The sequence below is a fragment of the Balaenoptera physalus genome, assembly GCF_965194825.1.
Source record: "Balaenoptera physalus genome assembly, chromosome: 9".
NCBI classification, from domain to species: domain Eukaryota; kingdom Metazoa; phylum Chordata; class Mammalia; order Artiodactyla; family Balaenopteridae; genus Balaenoptera; species Balaenoptera physalus.
In genome coordinates, this window is record NC_138888.1 from 16418802 (window position 1) to 16440319 (window position 21518).

At 35.6% G+C, this 21518-nt stretch overlaps 1 protein-coding gene across 2 annotated transcripts in view; it reads left to right on the forward strand.

Moving 5' to 3' along the window:
* PPIL4 (peptidylprolyl isomerase like 4) overlaps nt 1–19677 on the forward strand; it is a 32026-nt gene extending 12349 nt beyond the window's left edge. For both annotated transcript variants that reach the window (XM_082474773.1, XM_082474772.1), the window contains exons 9-13: nt 1447–1513; nt 6234–6345; nt 8829–8925; nt 13715–13862; nt 19237–19677. In XM_082474773.1, coding sequence (XP_082330899.1) covers nt 1447–1513; nt 6234–6345; nt 8829–8925; nt 13715–13862; nt 19237–19488 — 676 coding nt within the window. In that variant the 3' untranslated portion in view covers nt 19489–19677. The remainder of the gene's footprint in view (nt 1–1446; nt 1514–6233; nt 6346–8828; nt 8926–13714; nt 13863–19236) is intronic.
* The last annotated feature ends 1841 nt before the right edge of the window (nt 19678–21518 follow it).

Here is a 21518-nt window from a genome sequence, read left to right on the forward strand (position 1 = left end):
ATTAGTTGGTGGTTTTCTAATAACATTTTTGATGAGTCTGTGAACTCTAGGTGAATTTTATACGGGTGAGTTTTACAGATGAGTCTGTTGGACAGTAGGGAAGAAAAACATGTATGTAAATGTGTATGCGTAGATATATGTGTGTGTATATATTGTAATGTGTGTGTATGCATTATACATTGAGTGATTCTCTCACTCCCAGCACAGACATTTTCAACTCTAAAACAGGAAGTGAATGGAACAGTTTCAGTCTAGTTCTGTAGTATTCTTCTTTAATATTTTAAATATCTATCTCATTTAAATTCTCCCTAGAATTACCAGCAACCTATGTCAAAATTAATTTGAATCTAAGTTTTCTAAAATTTTTCTTTTGGTTAATTTTCCTTGTATTATTAATGCAAAAGTTTATGAAGCTAGTGTTTCTATGAGAAAGGGGAATATTTTGTAATTGATTAAAAAATATTTTAAGTTTAGAATTTCCTTTCATTTCATGTTTTTTCTTCTATGAAGCCATTCTTTATTCTTCTATTGAAAGAAAAATCTTTCTTTAAAAGACTACCTGACTTTATTCCTCTACTCACTTATATCATCTTTATAAAAATATTTCCTATACTGCTACTTCTTATTTTTAAATTGGAGACATTATATTCTAACTTCTTGCTAAGGAAGATGCGGATTCACCTCTATTTCTATCCTGCCCTCTTCATTCTCCCTGCCTACTACTTTGGTTGTATCATAATTTTGGTTAGATCTTTGTTCAATATTTACATTTTAATGTATACTTAAATATTGTAACAGCTGAACCATATGCTATAATGTGATTACTTTTCCTTTCTCTCACAATGTTTTATATCCCTGTTTCATTTCATGTGTTTAAAATGAGACTTGAGATACATGAGGAAAAATGATTAAGCCAGGTGCTTTAAATTCCACCTTATTGGCCCTTTCACTTGGTTAAGATGGATTAGTTCTGTGTAATAGCTAGACATATGCGATTACATTTGAGCTTGGTTTATATTAAAATTCAAAAATCCCAAATCGTAAGTTTACTAAACATGTGTATATGTATGAATGTGTGTGCATTATTCTACAGTGACATTAGATAATCTGTAATTCATCTGCATTTGGACTAGAAATAAATTACAATTTAAAAGGATTTTTAGCAGTAATTTCCCTTTGCCAAAGGAAAATTAAATATTTTTATCTATTCTTCCTTCAGTGTTTTGGGAATTTTGGATTGTAGGCCTAGATAGGGCATTTATAGTAGAATCTAGATAATTTAGTTTCTAGACTGGTGAACTATTTTTAAAAAAATAATTATTATTGAAGAAATTTGGAGAAATATAGTTCTGTGAATTTAACTTTGGCTTATTTTGTTTTTTACTTTTGAAGAGTAAGAGTGAATGCTTTTTCTTTAAAGTCACTTTTTTCCAAACTTTGTTTCAGTTGTGAAGTTATCCGGGATTGGAAGACTGGAGAATCCCTGTGTTATGCTTTTATTGAATTTGAAAAAGTAGGTCATAATATAGATATATTAAATTTGTATTTTTTTTGTTCTATGGTATTAAAGTGTGAAAATGTATAGAACTTTTTCTGGTCTCTAAGATTAGAAAATTAGTTTGCCCTTTCTTTAGGCACCCAAGAAAAATAACTTTGTTATATTCAAATAGGGGATAAATTTAACATCTATCAATGTTAATGTACGTATCTTTACTTTAGGTTCAGTTTCAACCTACATGAATGTATCTTTAAAATTTTAAAGTTTTAGATAAAGTTCTTCACATTCTATAAACAATTTTTCAGTGCTATTTAGGTAGATATAATAATTGAGTAATAGAAAGAGAACCAACCTGGGTGTTATGATCTAGATATTAATTTCAGCTCTGTCACTGACCAACTATTCTATGATATTTGGCAGTTTATTTAGAATTCTTCTTTCTACGCATTATCTTCCTTATAAGTAAAACTTGAGTATGAGATTAGATGGCACTTTCTAGATCTGTAATAGGAATGATAGCTTATGTTACTCAAGTAATTTTCTTTAAGCAAGTATTGTGCTATTTGACCTGCATTTAATCCTCACAACTCTGAGATAGGTACTGTCCTCCTTCTCCAAATAAGTAAACTGAGACACACAGTGGTAGTGTGACTTGTTTAAAATCATGTACCTAGTGAATGTCATAGCCTTCTGTCCTGCTGTTTTATTTTCAAAGAAATAGTTACTAACTCAATTAACATTTTATATAACAAATATTAACTACCACCCATATTTATAAAATTGTTCAGATTTAAAATGTTGTTAATACTCATAAATTCATTGTAATTCTTTAAAAAAAAACCCATCAAATTTAAATGTGACTTATACAGTGACTAGGAACATTTGTATTAATTCTATTTCTTCTTTGCACTTTTCTTCATCTGATAAATAAATACAAAAGCTTGTATTTGCTCTTAGGATTTGAACTTAGGTATGTCTGATGCTGTTCCCAATGTTTTTAGCCATTTTGCTAGGCTATGTTATTTCTTTTTGCAGCTTTGGACTGAAGTATGTCCAATAGTAGCTCATTCTAAGTTATAGTTATTCCAAAGTACTTTTTGAACACCTTTTATATTTCAGGCACTGCAGTAGGGCCTAGGGGTACAAGATGAATAATGGAGGGTTGAGGAAGACAGACACATAACACATTATACCTAGACACTGTGTCAGGTGTACCAGACATAATATTTACAAGGTACATTGGTGTCAGCAGAAAGGAGATCTCTACCTTTAGTTTTCTATGAATACTTTTTGTCAACTTGACAGTGTTATTCCATCACTGAGCATAGATTATATTGTTTATTTGCTTACAAACATAATTTCATTTTGTTTATGGCAGATAGACTAATATCTTCTGCAGGTATACCATTTGCCATGAATACATAGTTCAGGTCAACTTTAGAGCATAGAGTGGTTCTAGAATCTATGGATTCTTTATCATGATTCAACATTTCAGTTTTTGAAGTGAACCTTTTATTTATTTATTTATTTTTGGCTGCGTTGGGTCTTAGTTGCTGAGCGCGGGCTTTCTCTAATTGCGGCGAGCGGGGGCTACTCTTCGTTGTGGTGCACGGGCTTCTCATTGCGGTGGCTTCTCTTATTGCAGAGCACGGGCTCTAGGCACATGGGCTTCAGTAGTTGTGGCACACGGGCTCAGTAGTTGTGGCGCACAGGCTTAGTTGCTCCGTGGCACGTGGGATCTTCCTGGACCAGGAATCAAACCCGTGTCCCCTGCATTGGCAGGCATATTCTTAACCACCGTGCCACTGGGGAAGTCCCTGAGGTGAATCTTTTGTAGCCTTTCTCTTTTCTTGAAAATTAGATTAAGCTACGTTATTCTGCTTCATAATTCTCCTGAGCGGTAGCCTCTTTGTAAGTATCCATCGCTGAGTCTTTTTTGCATGTTATGCAAGTTCTCTATGCTTTGGATAATCTGATCAAAATTTTTTTAAAACTGAGGAATGAAATACATGCCGAAAACGTGCAGCTCATGAGTGAACAGCTTGATGAATTAATCACAGTTAATACACCCATGTAAATCACCACCCAGGTCAAGAAATAAAATGCCAGCAGAAAAAAAATTACCGGAATCCCAGAGGCCCCACCTGTGTCCCCTTCCGCAAACTTCCCCATTGATGCTACTTCTGATATAGATTTTGTCTAATTTTAAACTTCATATCAGTGTACACACAATGTGTGGTTTTGGTGTCTAGCTTCTTTTGCTCAGTGTTAACATTTGCAAGATTTGTTCGTTACTGCATGTAGCTTTTAACTTTTTTGTTAATTTTCATTGGAAATATGGTATTTTATGTGTGTATGTAAATTTTCACTGACATATAGTATTTTATTGTGTGTATGTAAATTTTCATTGCCATATGGTATTTCATTGCGCATATATAACATTATTTAGATTTCCAGTCTGCTGTTGATGGACATTTGGGTCTTTCCCAGTTTTGGCTACTATGAATGGTGCTGCTCTAAACCATTTCTGTCATGTCTTTCAGTGTACAAATGTATGCATTTTTGTTGGGTATTTATCCAAGAGGGAATTGCTGCGTCATAGGGTAGGCGTAGCTTCAGGAGATAATTCCAGTCAGCTTTCCAAAGGGATTATCCTAATTTTCACTTCCACTAGCAATGTATGGGAGTCCCTATTATTCTGTAGCTTCACCAACTCTTGGTATGGTCTGTCTTTTAAATTTTATCCACTCTGGTGGGTGTGTAGTGGTATCTTATTGTGGTTTTATTTTGCATTTTCCTGATTGAGCCCCTTTTCATATGTTTATTGCCATTTAAACGTCCTTTATAAAAATGAAATACCTGTTCAAGACTTGGCCACTTTGGGATTGGGTGTTTGTGCCTTTTTATTGATTTGTAAGAATTCTTTGTACTTTCTGGGTACAAACTCTTTTTTGGTTGTATGTATTGCAAGTATCTGCTGCTCAGTGGATTACCTTTTTCCCGTTCTTAATGGTGTCTTTTGATAAGCAGAAATTTCTAATTTTTAGTTCAGCTTGTCAGCTTTTCTTCCTTATTGCCTATTTTTAAAGATGTTTGCCTACCTGAAGTCATGAAAATATTCTCTATGCTATCTTTAGAAGCTCTGTTGTGAAATTATCTTTCCCATTTAGATCTGAAATTTGATTTTTGTATATTATGTGTGTCGTGTTAAATTTCATTTTTCTTGCATAAGATAGCCAGGTGACCCAGCAAAATTCGTTAAAAAGGTTGACCCATTCGCATAGCTCTTCAGTACCAGCTTTGTCATGAATCAGGTGTCCACATGTGTAAAGTCTGTTTCTGGGTGCCGCACCGTTGCACTGGTCTGTTTGTGTGTCCTTGCACCACTCTCAAGTTGTGTGAATTACTACAGCTTTATAATGTCTTGATATCGGTAGTGTGAGTCCTCCAACTTTGTTCTTCTTAAAGATTTTCTTGGATATTTTTGTCCTTTGCATGCATTTCCATGTGTTTTTTATAATTTTTAATTGAAGTGTAGTTGATTTACAATGTGTTTAATCTAAATTTTGAAGAGATTCCTTAACTGTTGTTTAGGTATAAGTAAATTGAGTATTTGCAAATATTATCCTCCTGAAAAAAAGTATCTGAGAACTTTCTCTTTGGGGAAATGGCACAGTGATGGAATTATGCCTGCCTAAGGGTCATCAGTCAGATTTATCAAACATGCACTGATTGCCTACCATGTGCCAGATGATGGTCTAAATGATGTAGATTCAAAGATGAATAAAGTTTTGTCCCTTGGAGTTTATGTTCCATTTAATTCTTGACATACATTGTAAATAAATATGATTATAACTAGTTCTTTTATCTGCTTCTCTTTGGATTGTTTCTAGTTGAGTTGTGAACAGACCAAAAAATAAGTTTCCAGGGACCTAGGAGAAAATTGATCAGTGCTGGATTGAAATGTGTCATTTCTAGTCTTCAGATGTCAGAAATGGGGATGTAGGGCTTGCGAAGTTACTGACAAGAATTCTTATGTAACATAGACCTTGGTATCATAGGCCCACAATCCATTATCCAAAACCCTTGGGAATAGCTGTTCCCATTGCAGACTTTTTCAGAATTTAGAAATGTAATACTGCGTGTTTGTGTGTGTGTGTGTGTGTGCAACACACATATCTCTGGGTTACGTGGCACACTTCTGGGTCAGCATTCCATAATCACAGAAATACTTCTGCTGTGAAAACAAATGAATATTCATACTAAGTAGAATAAGTTAAGGTTTATCCTTCCATTAGGTTTTGCTGTCACGTGGATTTTAACACCAAATTTATAAAAACAGTTTTCAGGATATTTTTGGGTTTTGAGTAAAAGGAATTATGGATTTGTATAACACAGTTGGTAAGTATATGTATGTGCACTGCAATCAGACTGCCTCGGTTCAAATCCTGGCTCTCGCCCTTGCCAACTGTGTGCCCTTTAGCAACTTCTATACCGCTCTAAACCTCTGTTTTCTCTTTGAGAAAATGGAGGTAATAATAGGTAATACCTCAGAAGGTTGTTATCAGAGTTAATTGAGATGATAGATGCAAAGCATTTAACAGCATTTGGTGCATAGTAAGTATTCAAATTTTAGTTTTAGTAACAAGAAACTTTTTGTATTTTCAGTATTTGTTCTAGCTGCAGAAATCTTTTCTATAAAGATTTATGCTTGAGTTTTTATAATTACTATCAGGAAGAAGATTGTGAGAAAGCGTTCTTCAAGATGGACAATGTACTTATAGATGACAGAAGAATACATGTGGACTTTAGCCAGTCTGTTGCAAAGGTTAAATGGAAAGGAAAAGGTATGTTGGTTCATCTTCCTTTGTTTCTGTTCTGCTTTGCATCGTGTGTGTGTGTGTGTGTGTATCTCTTTTGACAGTGCTGTTAACTAGAAATGTTCAGTGATGTAACTCCTGCTATTTGATTTTACCTAGCTGCTATCTAGTATATAAGATGGGGGTATGTGTGTGTGAGTGTGTGTATTTGTATTTTTTTAATTTTTTAATTTTTACTGAAGTATAATTGATTTACAATGTTGTGTTAGTTTCAGGTACACAGCAAAGTGAGTCAGTTATACATATACATATATCTATTCTTTTTTAGATTCTTTTCCCATGTAGGTCATTACAGAGTATTGAGTAGTGTTCCCTGTGCTATATAGTAGGTCCTTATTAGTTATCTATTTTGTATATAGTAGTGTGTATATGTCAAGCCCAATCTCCCCATTTATCTCACTCGCCCATCCCCCTGTTAACCATAAGGTTGTTTTCTGCATCTGTAACTCTATTTCTATTTTGTAAATAAGTTCATTTGTACTATTTTTTTAGATTCCACATATAAGTGATATCATATGATATTTGTCCTTCTCTATCTGATGTATAGGTGTATTTTAAACTGATGATGAATATATTTTCTATGTTTGACTGTATTATAAATCACTTATAATTACCCATTGCAGACATAACATGTTTCCAAAGTAATTATCATTTGGTGGTTTGGCTCTTCTAGATGCAAAACTCTTAAAAATTCTTTTTTCTGGGGCTTCCCTGGTGGCGCAGTGGTTAAGAATCCACCTGCCAGTGCAGGGGACGTGGGTTTGAGCCGTGGTCTGGGAAGATTCCACATGCTGCAGAGCAGCTAAGCCCGTGTGCCACAACTACTGACGCCCATGTGCCTAGAGCCCGTGCTCTGCAAAAAGAGAAGCCACCGGGATGAGAAGCCCGCGCACCGCAACAAAGAGTAGCTCCTGCTCGCCACAACTAGAGAAAGCCCGTGCACATCAACAAAGACCCAACGCAGCCAAAAACAAATAAATTTTTTTAAAAAATTCTTTTTTATAAAGTTTGTTTGTTTTAGTTGTCATATGGTACAAAATTGAAAAGATCTGTGTATACACATATGACATATCCTACATATGCATATATATGTCAAATAAATTTCTGCTAGTGGTAGCGTAACAAACTTAAGGTTGAATCTGTGTATACTGAAATACTACGGGTTTTTGATTGCTGATGCAGTGTTTTTATTTATTTATTTTTTATAAATTTATTTATTTATTTGGCAGCATTGGATCTTGTTGCGCGCGGGCTTTTCTCTAGTTGCGGAGAGCGGGGGCTACTCTTTGATGCGGTGCATGGGCTTCTCATTGCAGTGACTTTTCTTGTTGAGCATGGGCTCTAGGTGCACGGGCTTCAGTAGCTGTGGCACGCAGGCTCAGTAGTTGTGGCTCGCGGGCTCTAGAGCGCAGGCTCAGTAGTTGAGGCGCACGGGCTTAGTTGCTCCGCGGCATGTGGAAACTTCCCAGACCAGGGCTTGAACCCGTGTCCTCTGCATTGGCAGGCAGATTCTTAACCACTGCACCACCAGGGAAGCCCGGCAGGTGGATTCTTAACCACTGTGCCACCAGGGAAGTTCCTGAGATAATTCTGTATATTATGGATTAACATTTAAAAAAATTGAACATATCTTGTGTACCATTCACAGTGCTAAGTACTTTTCCTTATAGCCTTGTTTAATGATTCCAACAGCATTGTGAAATGTTGATATTATTTTCAGTTCCTAAATGAAGAGAATGACTTTCAGAGAATTGAAGTGTCCTACCTAGGACCTCCCACTAGAGTCAAGATTTGAATCCAAAACTTCTCACTTTGATCTGTTGCTCCTTCGACAATATACCATAACTGCTTCATCCATAGTGAGACTTCTAATGGCAGGCACATGGCACATATTTTTCAGTGATGAAATGGTGCCTGTTTGTTACAGTTACCAGTATTTTAACTCTTACAGTTGTCTGTTTCACATTTATATGAAACTTGGCCTACTGGCCCTTTTCCTTTACAGAGCTTCTGGAATTGCCAAATAGATTCATCTTGTCTTTGATGCTTATAAGCCTCTCAGATCTCAGACACAGGTCCCAAGCCCTCAATTTCCTTTGGGCCTAATGTTCTCATAGACTTAATGGCTGTACTTGAACCCTGAATTATTTTCCAGTGATTGTATTCACTGCGTAATTTAGGATTTGGAAGTTTGGTGTTGTAATATTCATGTATGTCATTAGGGGGCAGCATCTGGCTACCTAGCAAAATGGATATCTGATTTCAGTTAAAATAGTGGTGGAGAATGAATTACTATGATTCTTTTGTTTTCTTCTCAGCCTTTTTCTATCCCCTGATATATATGCCACTTATAAAATAGTTCTTATATATTATACCTCTTATAAAATAATTATTGTTCTTGATGAATCAGGTGATTTTCTTACTAGGCTGTTTCTTCTTTTTTTAAATAGGTGGGAAATACACCAAGAGTGATTTCAAGGAATATGAAAAGGAACAGGATAAAACATCTAATCTGGTTCTGAAAGATAAAGTAAAGCCCAAACAGGAGTATCCTTCACAAGAACCAGTTGGTCAATATGTATTGACCGTCCAATCTGGAGATTAGAGTGTGATACCTTATAAAAAGGCTATAGAAGACAAGTTCCTGAATCCAGATGGTTTGTGAAGAAATCACTTAGTTGATTGTTACCTCTTTTCACCATTTTACATATGTATACTTTGCTTTTTCAGTATATTCTCTATTGTATGGAGAGAGTTAAGGTTGAAAGAAGTTTTGAGCTTAATTCTTTTACCTCCCTACACTTAGGTTAAGGTTATCTCTTATTCTCAGAAGATCTGCAGGTAAGAGTTGTATTTTCTATATATAATCTTAATGTTTTAAATTTCTCATAGTCAGAAATTTCTTTGTTATAGCTAAGCTAAACGCTTTGTGTTAACCCTTCTTATATGTTTAACTTCTTTGGAGTTGGTGAATATGTAGATAACAAAATCCTGTTGTTGTTTTACGTTATTAGATTGCTTCTTTCTGCATAATACATTGTCAGTCTAGCAGCAAATATTTATTGGGCTCCTATTGTGTACAAAAGTTGACTTTTATAGGATTAAAAAGAAATCCATTGACTTGACCCTTTAGTTTATAGATTCTTTCAAGTTTTAGGCTGAGACAAATAAGAAGCAATGAAATATACTTTTCATATTATGTCATTTTAGTTTGTTCATTGATATTCTCATTATAAATCTATCACTCCATACATGGCAAAGGTTATTTCTTTTGTGATTCTTTCTCGTAAGTAGTTTCTTGTTTCCTAGTTTCTGTTGGTGTTTTAGGGATTCTGTTTACCCATACTATATAGACATTTTTTTTCCAAGTATTCATCAGGAAAGATGAATATCAGGTTGACCTGTTAAATATTTTTTATTGTATTGGCTGTCTAATGCACAAAGCATTGTAAGGTGTTAGAGTTGGATAAAGTCTGGAGTATACTGACATAATCAGCATGAAAAGAGGCTTTCACATACAGACAAACCAAACAGTAAACTAAGATTGGTCTGAAAACGTGGGCATTAGAGGGGGTATGATTGAAATCTTAGAATCATAAAAGGTGTGGATGGAATACACTTGAGATTTATTCACCAAATCTTTGAAATTAAATTGAGGCCAACCACTAGAAACTGCAAGTGGAAGAAGGGAAGTGTGTAGGACAAATGAAAGGAAGGTCAGCTGTGGAGTATAAAGTAGAAGGAGGCATCTTCCCCGCATAGCGGGTGTTCAGGCTGAAAAGGAAGGATACCTAGTATTAAAGTGTTTTAAATTCAAGATGATAGATTACTGAGAGTTAAGAAAGGAACTCGGTGTGTTTGAGAATCAGTCTGTAGGCCAGTGCTGTATAAGGGGACTTCCTGCAGTGATAGAAATGTGCTGTGTCTCCACTGTCCAGTATGGCTGCTAACCACATGTGGTTATCGAGCGTGTGAAATGGACTGAGGAACTGGATTTTAAAACTTGTTTAATTTTAATTAATTTAAATTTAAACCACTACCCATGGCTAGTATTGAACAGTGCTGCTTTTAACCTTTTGAAGTTGATGGAGAAGACAGGCATGTCCTGGTGCAAACCACTATTCATTATTCACAAACAGCATACTGAACAAGAGAAAGGAATTCATGAATCTGACCCAGTAGGATGATCTTTACATTCCTGGTAATTGATAGGTTTCATTTTAGCAAGTCATTTGTAATCTACAAATTATAGGTACAATTACAGAGGGACAGAACATATGTCTTCATATGTAGCACATATATATATATTTTCACATACATTATTACCATGGTGAAGAAAGGGGATTCTGATGATAATCTAAGTACAGATAAGTCAATTAGAAAGACATGGGATGTACTTTATAGGTCATGAGAGAGAAGGTGCTGTTAAACTATTAATAAGATTCAAAAACAGAAGTAGAAGAGAGAAGTTTAACTTGGCTGCACTAGACCTCAGGGAAGTAATTGGGGAAAAGAGGACAGGGAGATCACAAAGTAGGATTTTGGAGAGATTTGACATCTTCTAAAAGTCTTGATTGTAGTGGTGAATAGAAGATAGTGGATGAGCAAGGAAGGAAGAGATACCGCAAGTGTCTTGGTGGTATTCCAAGTAATCAGCTGATGTCATTTGGCATCTGTTACATGCCCAGTGAAGTTTCGCAATGAAATGTAGCCCCTGGACCTTAAAGACATTAAGAACAGACATTAAATAATCACCATTAATTAAATATGTCTAGAGTGTTGCAGAGAAGTGCATTTGTGGGATATGGGACTCATAATAGAGGTAAGGGGTCAGAGGATCCTCAAGTAATACTATAAGTAGTGACATTAAAGCTACAGCTTGAATAGGGCGGGAGAGGAGGGCTGAGGTGGGATATTATCAATATTTTCTTTATCTGTGATCCATTAAATACAGTTTACATCTTGACTCAGTACAGTCCAAGTATAATCATTGTCACACACACACACACACACACACACACATAATTGAAACAACAGTGTTATAAAATAATATTTTCATTAGATGCCATGTACTCTATTTTCTAGTCTATGTTATTTTAAAATGCTGGCTTTTGGTGACCCACTAACTGGATTTTACACCCCATTGATGGATTATGATCAGTAGTTTGAAACACTCTGAAGCTCCGAAGCACTTTTTCAAAATAGTTTATTATTATTTTAAATATTTATTTATTTATTTATTTATTTTTGGCTGCATTGGGTCTTCGTTGCTGCGTGCGGGCTTTCTCTAGTTGCAGCGAGCGGGGGCTACTCTTCGTTGCAGTGCACGGGCTTCTCATCGCGGTGGCTTCTCTTGTTGTGGAGCGCGGGCTCTAGGCGCGCGGGCTTCAGTAGTTGTGCCTCATGGGCTCTAGAGTGCAGGCTCAGTAGTTGTGGCACACGGGCCCAATTGGTCCGCGGCATGTGGGATCTTCCCAGACCAGGGCTCGAATCCGTGTCCCGTGCATTGGCAGGCGGATTCTTAACCACCGCGCCACCAGGGAAGCCCACTCTGAAGCACTTTGGCCAGGGAGCAGCATGTGTAGAGCAAACACTGAGGTGAAATCATAGGCAAGGACTGTTGAATTTGTATCTGGAGAAGGAGACCATCCAGAAGGTACTGTGGAAACACTGCAACATGGTATAAAGGAGAAAAGAAGTTGGAGATAGTGGAGTAATAATAGGATGGTACAGGCTGATTAGCTGTCCTTAGCCGTCTTGTGAAGAGCCAGAAGTTGCAGCGTTTTCCTACTGCATGAGACATCGCTGAGGAAGCGTAGAGCTGTGGCATGTGAAACCCTAGTCCTGAGGGAAGTGTGTCTACTGTTACTCTAGTCCCACACGCCACTAAAATAGCTGTGCGTTTTGGGCTTCCTCCTAGTCTTTCTTTTGAAAACCACTGTTCTAGTCCTTGTCAGCCTTCCTCAGAATCTGTTTTAGAGTTTAAGATTATTTTTAGAAGAGGGTCTAATAGTCTTACATTTTCTCTTATTCTAAGACATAGTATATTAAACACTTATTTCTGAATTGAAACATACATTATTACAATTTTTATAACATTTATGTGAAATTTAAAAATGATTCACTCATAGTTCTACCGCCTAGGCAAATGATACTTTTTATTTCTCCTTGTTCCTCTCAAGCCTTGATCTTTTATAAAGCTTTATAAAGTTATAATCACTGTGTGGTATATACAGTTTTTGCTTCAAGCTTTTTCCACTTTTAATTTTTTATAAACACCCTTCCAGGTTATTTAATAGCATTCATTTGTCATTGTTGATAACTTCCTTTACAGTAATATATCAGTTGAAATACCCTGATGTATTTAAGTATATCTTTATTACTAGGCTGTTTATTGTTCTTAGTTTCTGTTATTAAAAATAATCCTAAAAAAAAAATAATCCTGTTATGTATACAATAGGCCCTCTGTATCTGCAGGTTCTGCATCCATGTAGATGGAAAATATTCAGGAAAAATATTCCAGAAAGTTCCAAAAAGCAAAACTTCAATTTGCCGTGCAGGCAGCTATTTACTAGCATTTATGTTGTATTTACAGCTGTTTACATAGCATTTACATTGTGTTAAGTTTTTAAGTAATGAGATGATTTGAAGTATGAAGGAGGATGTGTGTAGGTTATATGCAAACACCATGCCATTTATATAAAGGACTTGAGCATCTGCAGCTTTTGGTATCCTCAGGGGATCCTGGAGCAAATCCCCTGTGGATAATGAGGGACAGCTGTGCTTGTGTTCATTTAACTTACTGTTATTTTATTTTTTATAAATTCTTATTTGAATTTAAACATGATAACTATTGATATGCATTGCTAAATTTTCTCCTATAGGACTGAACTAATTTACACTCAAAAGAAGAGTCACACGAGTGTCTTTTTCATCTGTACAGCTTCTCTGGCATTGGGGTTTATAATGTCTTAATTTTTTCTAGTTAAAAATGTGCCTCATTTTCTAAGTTTAAGTTTTTCATTATTGACAAATATGCTTCCTTATTTTTTATGCTACTTATAGTTTTCTTTTTTTTTTTACTCTCTATATTTTTGGCCCACTTACCAATTTATAACCGTTTATTTAAGACAAGTGTTCTTTCCATTTTTCCTGACTGTCTAATGAAGTAAAATGTGAATTAGTTTTGTTTTAGAAATATACTCTATGCTTCTGAGATGCTTCTTGCTTTAAAAAGTTATCTTTAACCTCATGGCCTCCATTGTTTACCAGATTCTTATGCTTTGATGTATTACCGGTGTCAGTTCTCACGTTTGTCCTTAACTAGCTGCTGCAGTGCAAAATATGATCTTATACTAGATGAGCAGGCAGAAGACTCAAAGTCAAGTTACTCACACACAAGTAAAAAACACAAGAAGAAAACCCGCCACTGCTCTGAAGAAAAAGAAGATGAGGACTATATGCCAGTCAAAAATACAAATCAGGTACTGACTGATGTTCAGACTTAGCTGTAGAGAAATAAATATTTCATCCCTTTGTAAATTACATCTTAATTTAGGAGATAAGGGTATAGTCCTGATCAGGGATGGATGTGTTTCTAACTCTTAAGATGTAGAATGGCTTCACTAGGGTAATGGACTGTAATTTTCAAGAATATATATAACAGATTATAAAAGATTGTTTTTGAAATAACTTAATATATCATATAGTTCCACATTGTGAAGCAAGAGTGATTTTCATACCTGTGGACACTCACTTATTCCCATCAAAAACAAGTGTGGTTATGGTAAAAAAGTTCTTCTAATGGATCGTGTTAATTTATCACCAAGTGTTACCTACGGCACTTACAGCTCTTGAGGTTTTAGGACCTGAAAAACGTTTATGCCCTTCCATATGGTATATATGAAATAAAAGCAGCACTAATAATTAGCTTGATCATCCCCAGAGCTTTCCTGAACAATACATTTTCTAAGGCAATGATAATAAAAATTCCCCAAAGAAAATTAATTATAAAGAGAAGAAATCATTTCCAGCCTGCATTTTGGCTCTCAGTTAAATGAAAAGCAGATTACGTTATATTCCCTTGCTATGGTTTTTGCCACGTAAGGACACTTGAACCTGGGCCCTGGTAGACGAGGAGGCTTTCAGTTGGCAGAGGGGACTCAAGACGGTGAGAATGTTAAGCAAAGACACTGAGATGGAGAGATGTAGTGTGATTGGCAAAGTAAAGGATTTGCTGTCAGAAAAGCTAGGTTTAGATTTCTACATTGCTAATCATTGATGTGACCTCATCAAATTATTTAACTTTCTTGAGCCACAGTTTCCTCCTCTGTGAAATCGAGGTAATATTTATTGTCCAGGCATGTTAAGATTAAGTGAAAAAAAAAAAATGTGTGTGCACACATTTTCTACACTGGCTCTTACTATTATTTTTACAGTCAAATCGTGTTTTAAATCACTTGGAATAATTTCTCTCTGGTAAGGCCATTAACTGGATCCATATTTCAATTAACTTGTTCTTTTTGATGTTTAAGGATAGCTTAAAATTTTTTCTTTTGTTTCGTAATTTTAAAAATTAATTGTAATCCAAAGTAAAATCTACAAAATGGTACATATAGAAAACCTAGCTTCCATCCTTGTCCTTTCCCCCTTTTCTTCTTTCCCCAAAGGTAACCGTTTTATGTGTTTTATGGTTTATTCTTCATTTTAAAAATTTTTAGCAAATGCATATTTTATATATATTCTTAGCACCCTGTTTTCTAGACAGCCAATCTTCCTACTCCTTGCTGTCATCCAGCAGAGATCTAATCTCTCTTCTTTCCATAGCCCTTTTACTACTTAAAGAGTCCCATCATTTATGCCCTGCCCTCAGTTTTTAAGTTACATCCTTGTCAATCCTTCAAGTAATTCTCACATGAATCAGTAATAGTAACATCTCTGGTGTCCTTATAATGCGAGGTGGATACTATTGTCTCCATTCACAGCAAAGAAAGTAAAGAATAAAGAGGTTCAGCCACTTGCCAGTGGTTTTACACAGCTAATAAGTAATGGAACCACAATTTAAATTTGCACTTGTACCCTTACTGCTGTTCCTCTTCCTTGGAATATATTTCTGTCAGTTTCTTTTCTAAATCTTCTTACCTGGAATATATTCCTGTCAGCAGTTTTCCTTCCTAACTCCAGTTGTTAATTCTAATATAATTTGTCTCATAGTATAATATTCCAGTGTCATCCAATAGGAACATCTCCCTCTTAGTTTTTATACTCTACTAATTTAGCCGAAGATCACCCCAACAGCTTTTTGAATGGTGGCTGTACCACACTTCTGTGACTGTTCAGCAGGTTTCCCCCTAAAACCCCTTAGTCCCCCCAGTTAGCTACAGCTCCTCAGCCTGCGCTCGTACGTGGATTCCTCGATGAGTTTGGGCCCGAAACACACATTGGTGTCTTTGAGATGGTCAGACGTCTTAAAAAACTCCAAAGACTGGCTGCATTTTAAGTCTGTGGTTCCCACCCTTGCACCCCTGCCTTTTTGTGAATCTTTTTTATCTTGCTGTTTGATTACTGAAAACTTTACAGTAGCAGTAGCAGATGTCTTTCTCTTTCTGCAATAATATTCTAACTTTATCTCTCCCTTCGAAGTGTATTAAAGCAATTGTTTCTGATTTTGTACTTTGATTTAATAATATAGCTGTACTAATTTTCTCTTCTTTCTAATAAAATAGCATCCATTTTTAAGATTTTAGTGGGCCCGGTTTTTTTCTGTTATTCTGCTTTTTATCCTTTTGATTTTAATCTCAAAAATGTAATCGTTAAAGGGAATTTTCAGTGCTAGGTAATTTTCAGGTATAGCTCAAATTTTCCTGTTTGGTGGTGTTTTGCTTGGTGAGCTTAGTTTCCTAAGAATGTTTTAACTTACTTCTTCAAGTGCTTTGTTTTTTATTGAATGACAGCCTTACTGTTCAATTTCGAAATCTCTGTTTAATTTTCCCACCACATGTCTTAATTCCAGAGATGGTTACTGTGTTCTTGAGGTTTGAGTTTTACTGGGGTTACAGGAAATGAGTACTCAGCCGTGGGCTGCCTGGCTGAGAAGTCCTCAGGCTACTTGCCTGTCTTCCTCTGTGGATTTCATAGGTGTTCAGTATTCTTATAATTTGGGACTCTGTTTTTGTTGTCATTTTAATCATTTAATATTATTTTAGTGATTTAGATGTAACTAAACCTCTGATTTACTCCCAGAGACCTCAGCAAGGACAGTTTTTGGTTGATTTTTTAATTTTTTGACTACTAAACATGAAATTATTGGCTCGGTTACGTTGAGTGCCTTAAATTGGCCATTTTATGGTGTTCTTTTTCTTTTTTTCAACTGCTTGTTTGTTTAATCATCTTGTCTTATGTCTTAAATGTGTAGAACAAATAGAATTTTTAAAAGTCCATACTGGAAAGGACTTAGAGCTCATGTGATTCGTTTCCCTCACGTTAGATATGAAGGTCCTGACCCCACAAGCCCATGGGCCTTATAGTTTAGTGGGAGGACTGGAAGTTTAACATTTATTTTAATTCAGTTGGATGTGGTATTATTTTTTTCATTACTCTATACCACCCCCTTTTCAATTTTATATGTAGAGTTACTGATCAATCAAATAATTATCTCCAACCTATGGGGATCTCCTGAGTCTCAGTTTCCTTATATCTGGAAGGAGGATAATATTGTACTCCAAAAGCACTTAGCACTGTGCAAGCACATACTTAGATCTGTTCTAATATGGCTTCATCCAGCTGCCTAAACTTTTCTCCTTCGTACATACAGTACTCATTCTTCCTTGCTTTTCAGTTTTCACTTACACTCCTTGCATCAGCCTTCTTGAAGCCATTCCAAGCCCTAAGCCACTCATCCTTTGAGGCTCATCTCAAGTCCGTTATAACTTCTCTGTGAAACCTTCCCTGATGACTCTAACCTCAAGAGCATTTCTTGTTTGACACATCTCCTGAATGGCAAAGACCATGTGAACCTAGAGCTGCCCGACTTCAAAGCTTGCGTAGCTTTGAAAACTGTGCCAAGTAGGAGAGGTTTTTAAGGTTTCAGTCCATTTCAGATTTTCAGCTTACTCAATTTTTTCAAAGAATTAAATACTGCATAATCTTTTCTCTCTCTTATTTTAAACACTCAAAGCATTTAAGTGCCTGTTTGTATAATAATGTGCTGAAGACTTTATAGGATTATACATCAGCTAAAACAGTCTCTCCATTTAAAAAGTTTATTGCCTCAACCAGTACAGAAATAAGTACTAGGTGTACAGTCAGAATAGTACATAGATATTTACACTTTGTGTATGTTACAGGAAGCACAAAAAATTCTTTTATCTAGGGATGTCACATTTTGCTCAAAAATAGTTGATAAAAGGTTAAGCTGAACTACCTACTCATTTTCTACCTCCAGGACTCTTACAGAATGACAAGAACTATTGGTCTTGTGTGGGAAATGATGAGTCAGTTTATAGTGAGGTGTTCCACAAACACTGTGGAGCATAACAATCGTGTTAGGTCTGTTTTCACAGAGATTTCACTGCAATCTCTGTGCCAGGCGTAATGTACAGTATCTAGAGAGTATGTGGAGTAATTGCGAATCATTTGCTTAAAACCCAGTCCTTCACCTTGGGTATTCATCACTTGGATTTTAAACCTTGATATTTACATCTACTATAATAATGTCTAAGGCGATAGAGTTGGGCACTTGGGAGTTCAGTCCTTAGAATTTTGCCTTTCTGTTGAGAAATCTTTTAAAAAAGTTGAATTTTATGAACTATTCTTGAAAGAGCATTGGCTCTGGTGTCTTTAGATTTCAGCCACTTGCGGAGGTACTCATTTTAATCAGGGATAAGACACGAGCAGAGATAGAATTGTTGTGTTGTAACTAGCCCTTTTTTGTATGGAAACGTTACTACTGCTCCTTAGTTACTGAGAATAGAACTAAATGTACCCACTTGGTTGTCTTTGGGGCAATGAATTATTTCAGTGTTTGTTAACTCACTTTAAAGAAATATGTCAATAATGATTTTAATAAAAACATTTATCAGCTTAATCTAAACCAGAAAGTTTATTTAGAGATTTAGAGAGGAGCTGTTACAAAAAAATACTTGAAAAGTAATTGCTCAGCTGCACGTCTGGAGCCCGTGCTCCGCAACAGGAGAGGCCGCGATAGTGAGAGGCCCGCGCACCGCAATGAAGAGTGGCCCCCACTCGCCACAACTGGAGAAAGCCCTCGCACAGAAACGAAGACCCAACACAGCCAAAAATAAATAAATAAATTAAAAAAAATAATAATAATTGCTCAGACCCAAGTATTCAGAATCTGTTTCCTCTCCTCTTTAGGCTGACTGACCTGTCTAAAACGTCTTCTGGCTATGTTATTTAAATGATGTCTTCTTTATAGGATTCTTATGGGGATTTTAGTAGTTTCATTGTAGATCAGCGATGGAACCACATTTCTGGGGAGTGGAGAGGGGGGAGGTGGAAATGTGACCGCACATAACCAGAATTCTTGGTATTGCAATTTCACCCTAAAGACTTCTTATTTCAATTGGGCTATTTCAGTTCCTTGTTTTTGGATCTGATCTTTCAGTTCAGCTGAAATAGTAAGTACAGAATAATGAGATCGATGAGAAAATGGTTAAATCTTTTTCTGAATTATTTTTGCTTTTTAACTTACAAGATTCTTGGCCTTAGTGGTAGCGTTCAAATTTGAGCTGTTAAAACTGCTTGCTAATGGAGGACCTGTCTAAGTTTTGTTGATAGTGTGTACAAAATGATTATTTTACTGATTCACTTATACCTCTCTCTTTATTCCTTTGACAGGATATCTACAGGGAAATGGGCTTTGGTCACTATGAAGAAGAGGAAAGTTGTTGGGAGAAGCAAAAGAGTGAAAAGAGAGACCGACCTCAAAACCGAAGTCGTAGCCGATCTCGAGAAAGGGATGGCCACTATAGTAATAGTCACAAATCCAAATACCAGACAGATCCCTATGAAAGAGAAAGGAGTAAAAAGAGAGAACGAAGCAGGAGTCCCAAGAAGTCCAAAGATAAAGAAAAATCTAAGTACAGATGAAAGTTGAAGAATCAGACATGAGTGGCTAACATATTTGCTCTTGTATAACTTCGAGTACCAGACATTCAGATTTTGTGTCAAAGCAGTTAAAGACACTGCCTGTTATTTTTTTTTCACAGTAGGATTATGGCCCTTTTAGATTAATACTGATTGTACAGGGCACGGAAAGAAATAAAGAATTGAACATTTTCTTTGTATACTTTTTTACACTAATTTTATTGTTATACATAAATAGTAGTCTTCATTTTTAAAGTCTTTCATATTTTTCAGTCTTTATTTTTAATGAAGTATTTCATGCCTACAAAAATACACAAACGTGTATATATAAGATATAAAGAATAATAAATACCTGCCATGTACCCATTGGCCAGCTTAGGAAATGAATATTACTGGCATTTTAAAAGCGCCCTCTCCTCAAATAATTATTATTCTGTATTTTGTGTTTGTCATTCTCTTGCTTGTTATTATAGTTTTACAACATATGTATGTATCCTTAAATGAAATGTTAAGTTTTGTATGTTTTTGAATTTTATATAAATGGTATAAAGTACGTTTACTTCTGTGACTTGCTTTTTTCAGCTTAGTGTTTTTTGAAAGTCATTCATTTTTATTGCTATATTATGAATAGACCATAATTTATCCATTCTTCTGTTGATGGATGTTTGGGGTTTGTTTCTGCTATTGCAAACAATGCTGCTATGAACATTCTTTATCTAGGAGTGATTTGCTTGGTCATGTGATATGGATATCTTCATCTTTATAAGATAATGCCAAGTTATATTCTGCAGTGGCTGTACCAATCATATCCCTACCAGCACTATATGAATTACCTTAGTTTCACAGCATTTCTAATACTTCTTAATTTCAGACTTTTTAATTTTGCCAATCCAGTGGCTGTTAAGTGGTATATTATTGTAGTTTGCAGCAAGAAGACTTCTATTACTCTTACATTTGTTCTTCTTTGTGAAACTTTTTTTTTTCTTTTTCTTTTTCTTTAGTTGCTTTTAAGGTTTTCCTTGATCACTGCTCTTAAGCACTTTGATTATGATGTGCTTGGTGTAGTTTTTTTTTCCCCCCTGCATGTTTCTTCTGCTGGAGCTCTTTACCTGTAGATTTATGGTTTTCATCAAATTTGGAATTTTAGAGGCTTTTTCATTTTTTTTTCTGTCTCTGTCCTTCATTTCTTTCCCTCTGGGACTCTAATTGTATGTTAGGCTACTTGAAACTGTCTCTTAGCACTCTGATGCTCTGTTTTGTTTTATTTTTTCTTTAAGTCTTTTTATTTATTTATTTATTTTTCTGTGTTCCAGATTGGTTTCCATTGCTATGTCCTCAAGTTCATTAATCTTTTCTCCTGAAGTATCTAATCTCTTGTCAATCCTGTCCAGTGTATTTTTTACCTCATACATTATATTTTTAATCTTTAGAAGTTCCAATTGGTTCTTTTTTATATCTTCCATGTCTCTCCTTCCAGACTACTGCTTTCCTCTAGTTTTTGGCACATCTGACATATATTTATAATTACTGTTTTAATGTACTTGACCATTCTGTCATCTGTCATTTCTTGTCTGTTGCTATTGATTGATTTTTTTCCCCCCTCATTATTGGGTTGTAATTTCCTTCTTTGCATGCCTGATAATTTTTGGATTTTACACAGTTGGGTGCTGGAGCTTTTTGTATTCCTTTAAATATGTTGAGTTTTGTTCTGGGACATAGTTATTTAGAAATAATTTGATCCTTTCATAGCTTGCTTTTATACTTAAGGAGATAGGACCAGAACAGCCTTTAATCTAGGCTAATTTGGCTCACTACTGAGATAATACCCTTCTGAATAATCTTCCTTATGCATGGTTTACTATGAGATTTCTCCACTCTGGCTATTGAGAACGAGAACTATTCTGAGCCCTGTATGAACTTGAATTTTGCCACTTATTTTTTTCTGGTTCTTTCCCACCTTGGGGTAGTTTTCTGAAGTGCATACACTGATTAGCCGAAGCCTCAGGGGAACTCTCTGTAGATCTGGAATCCTC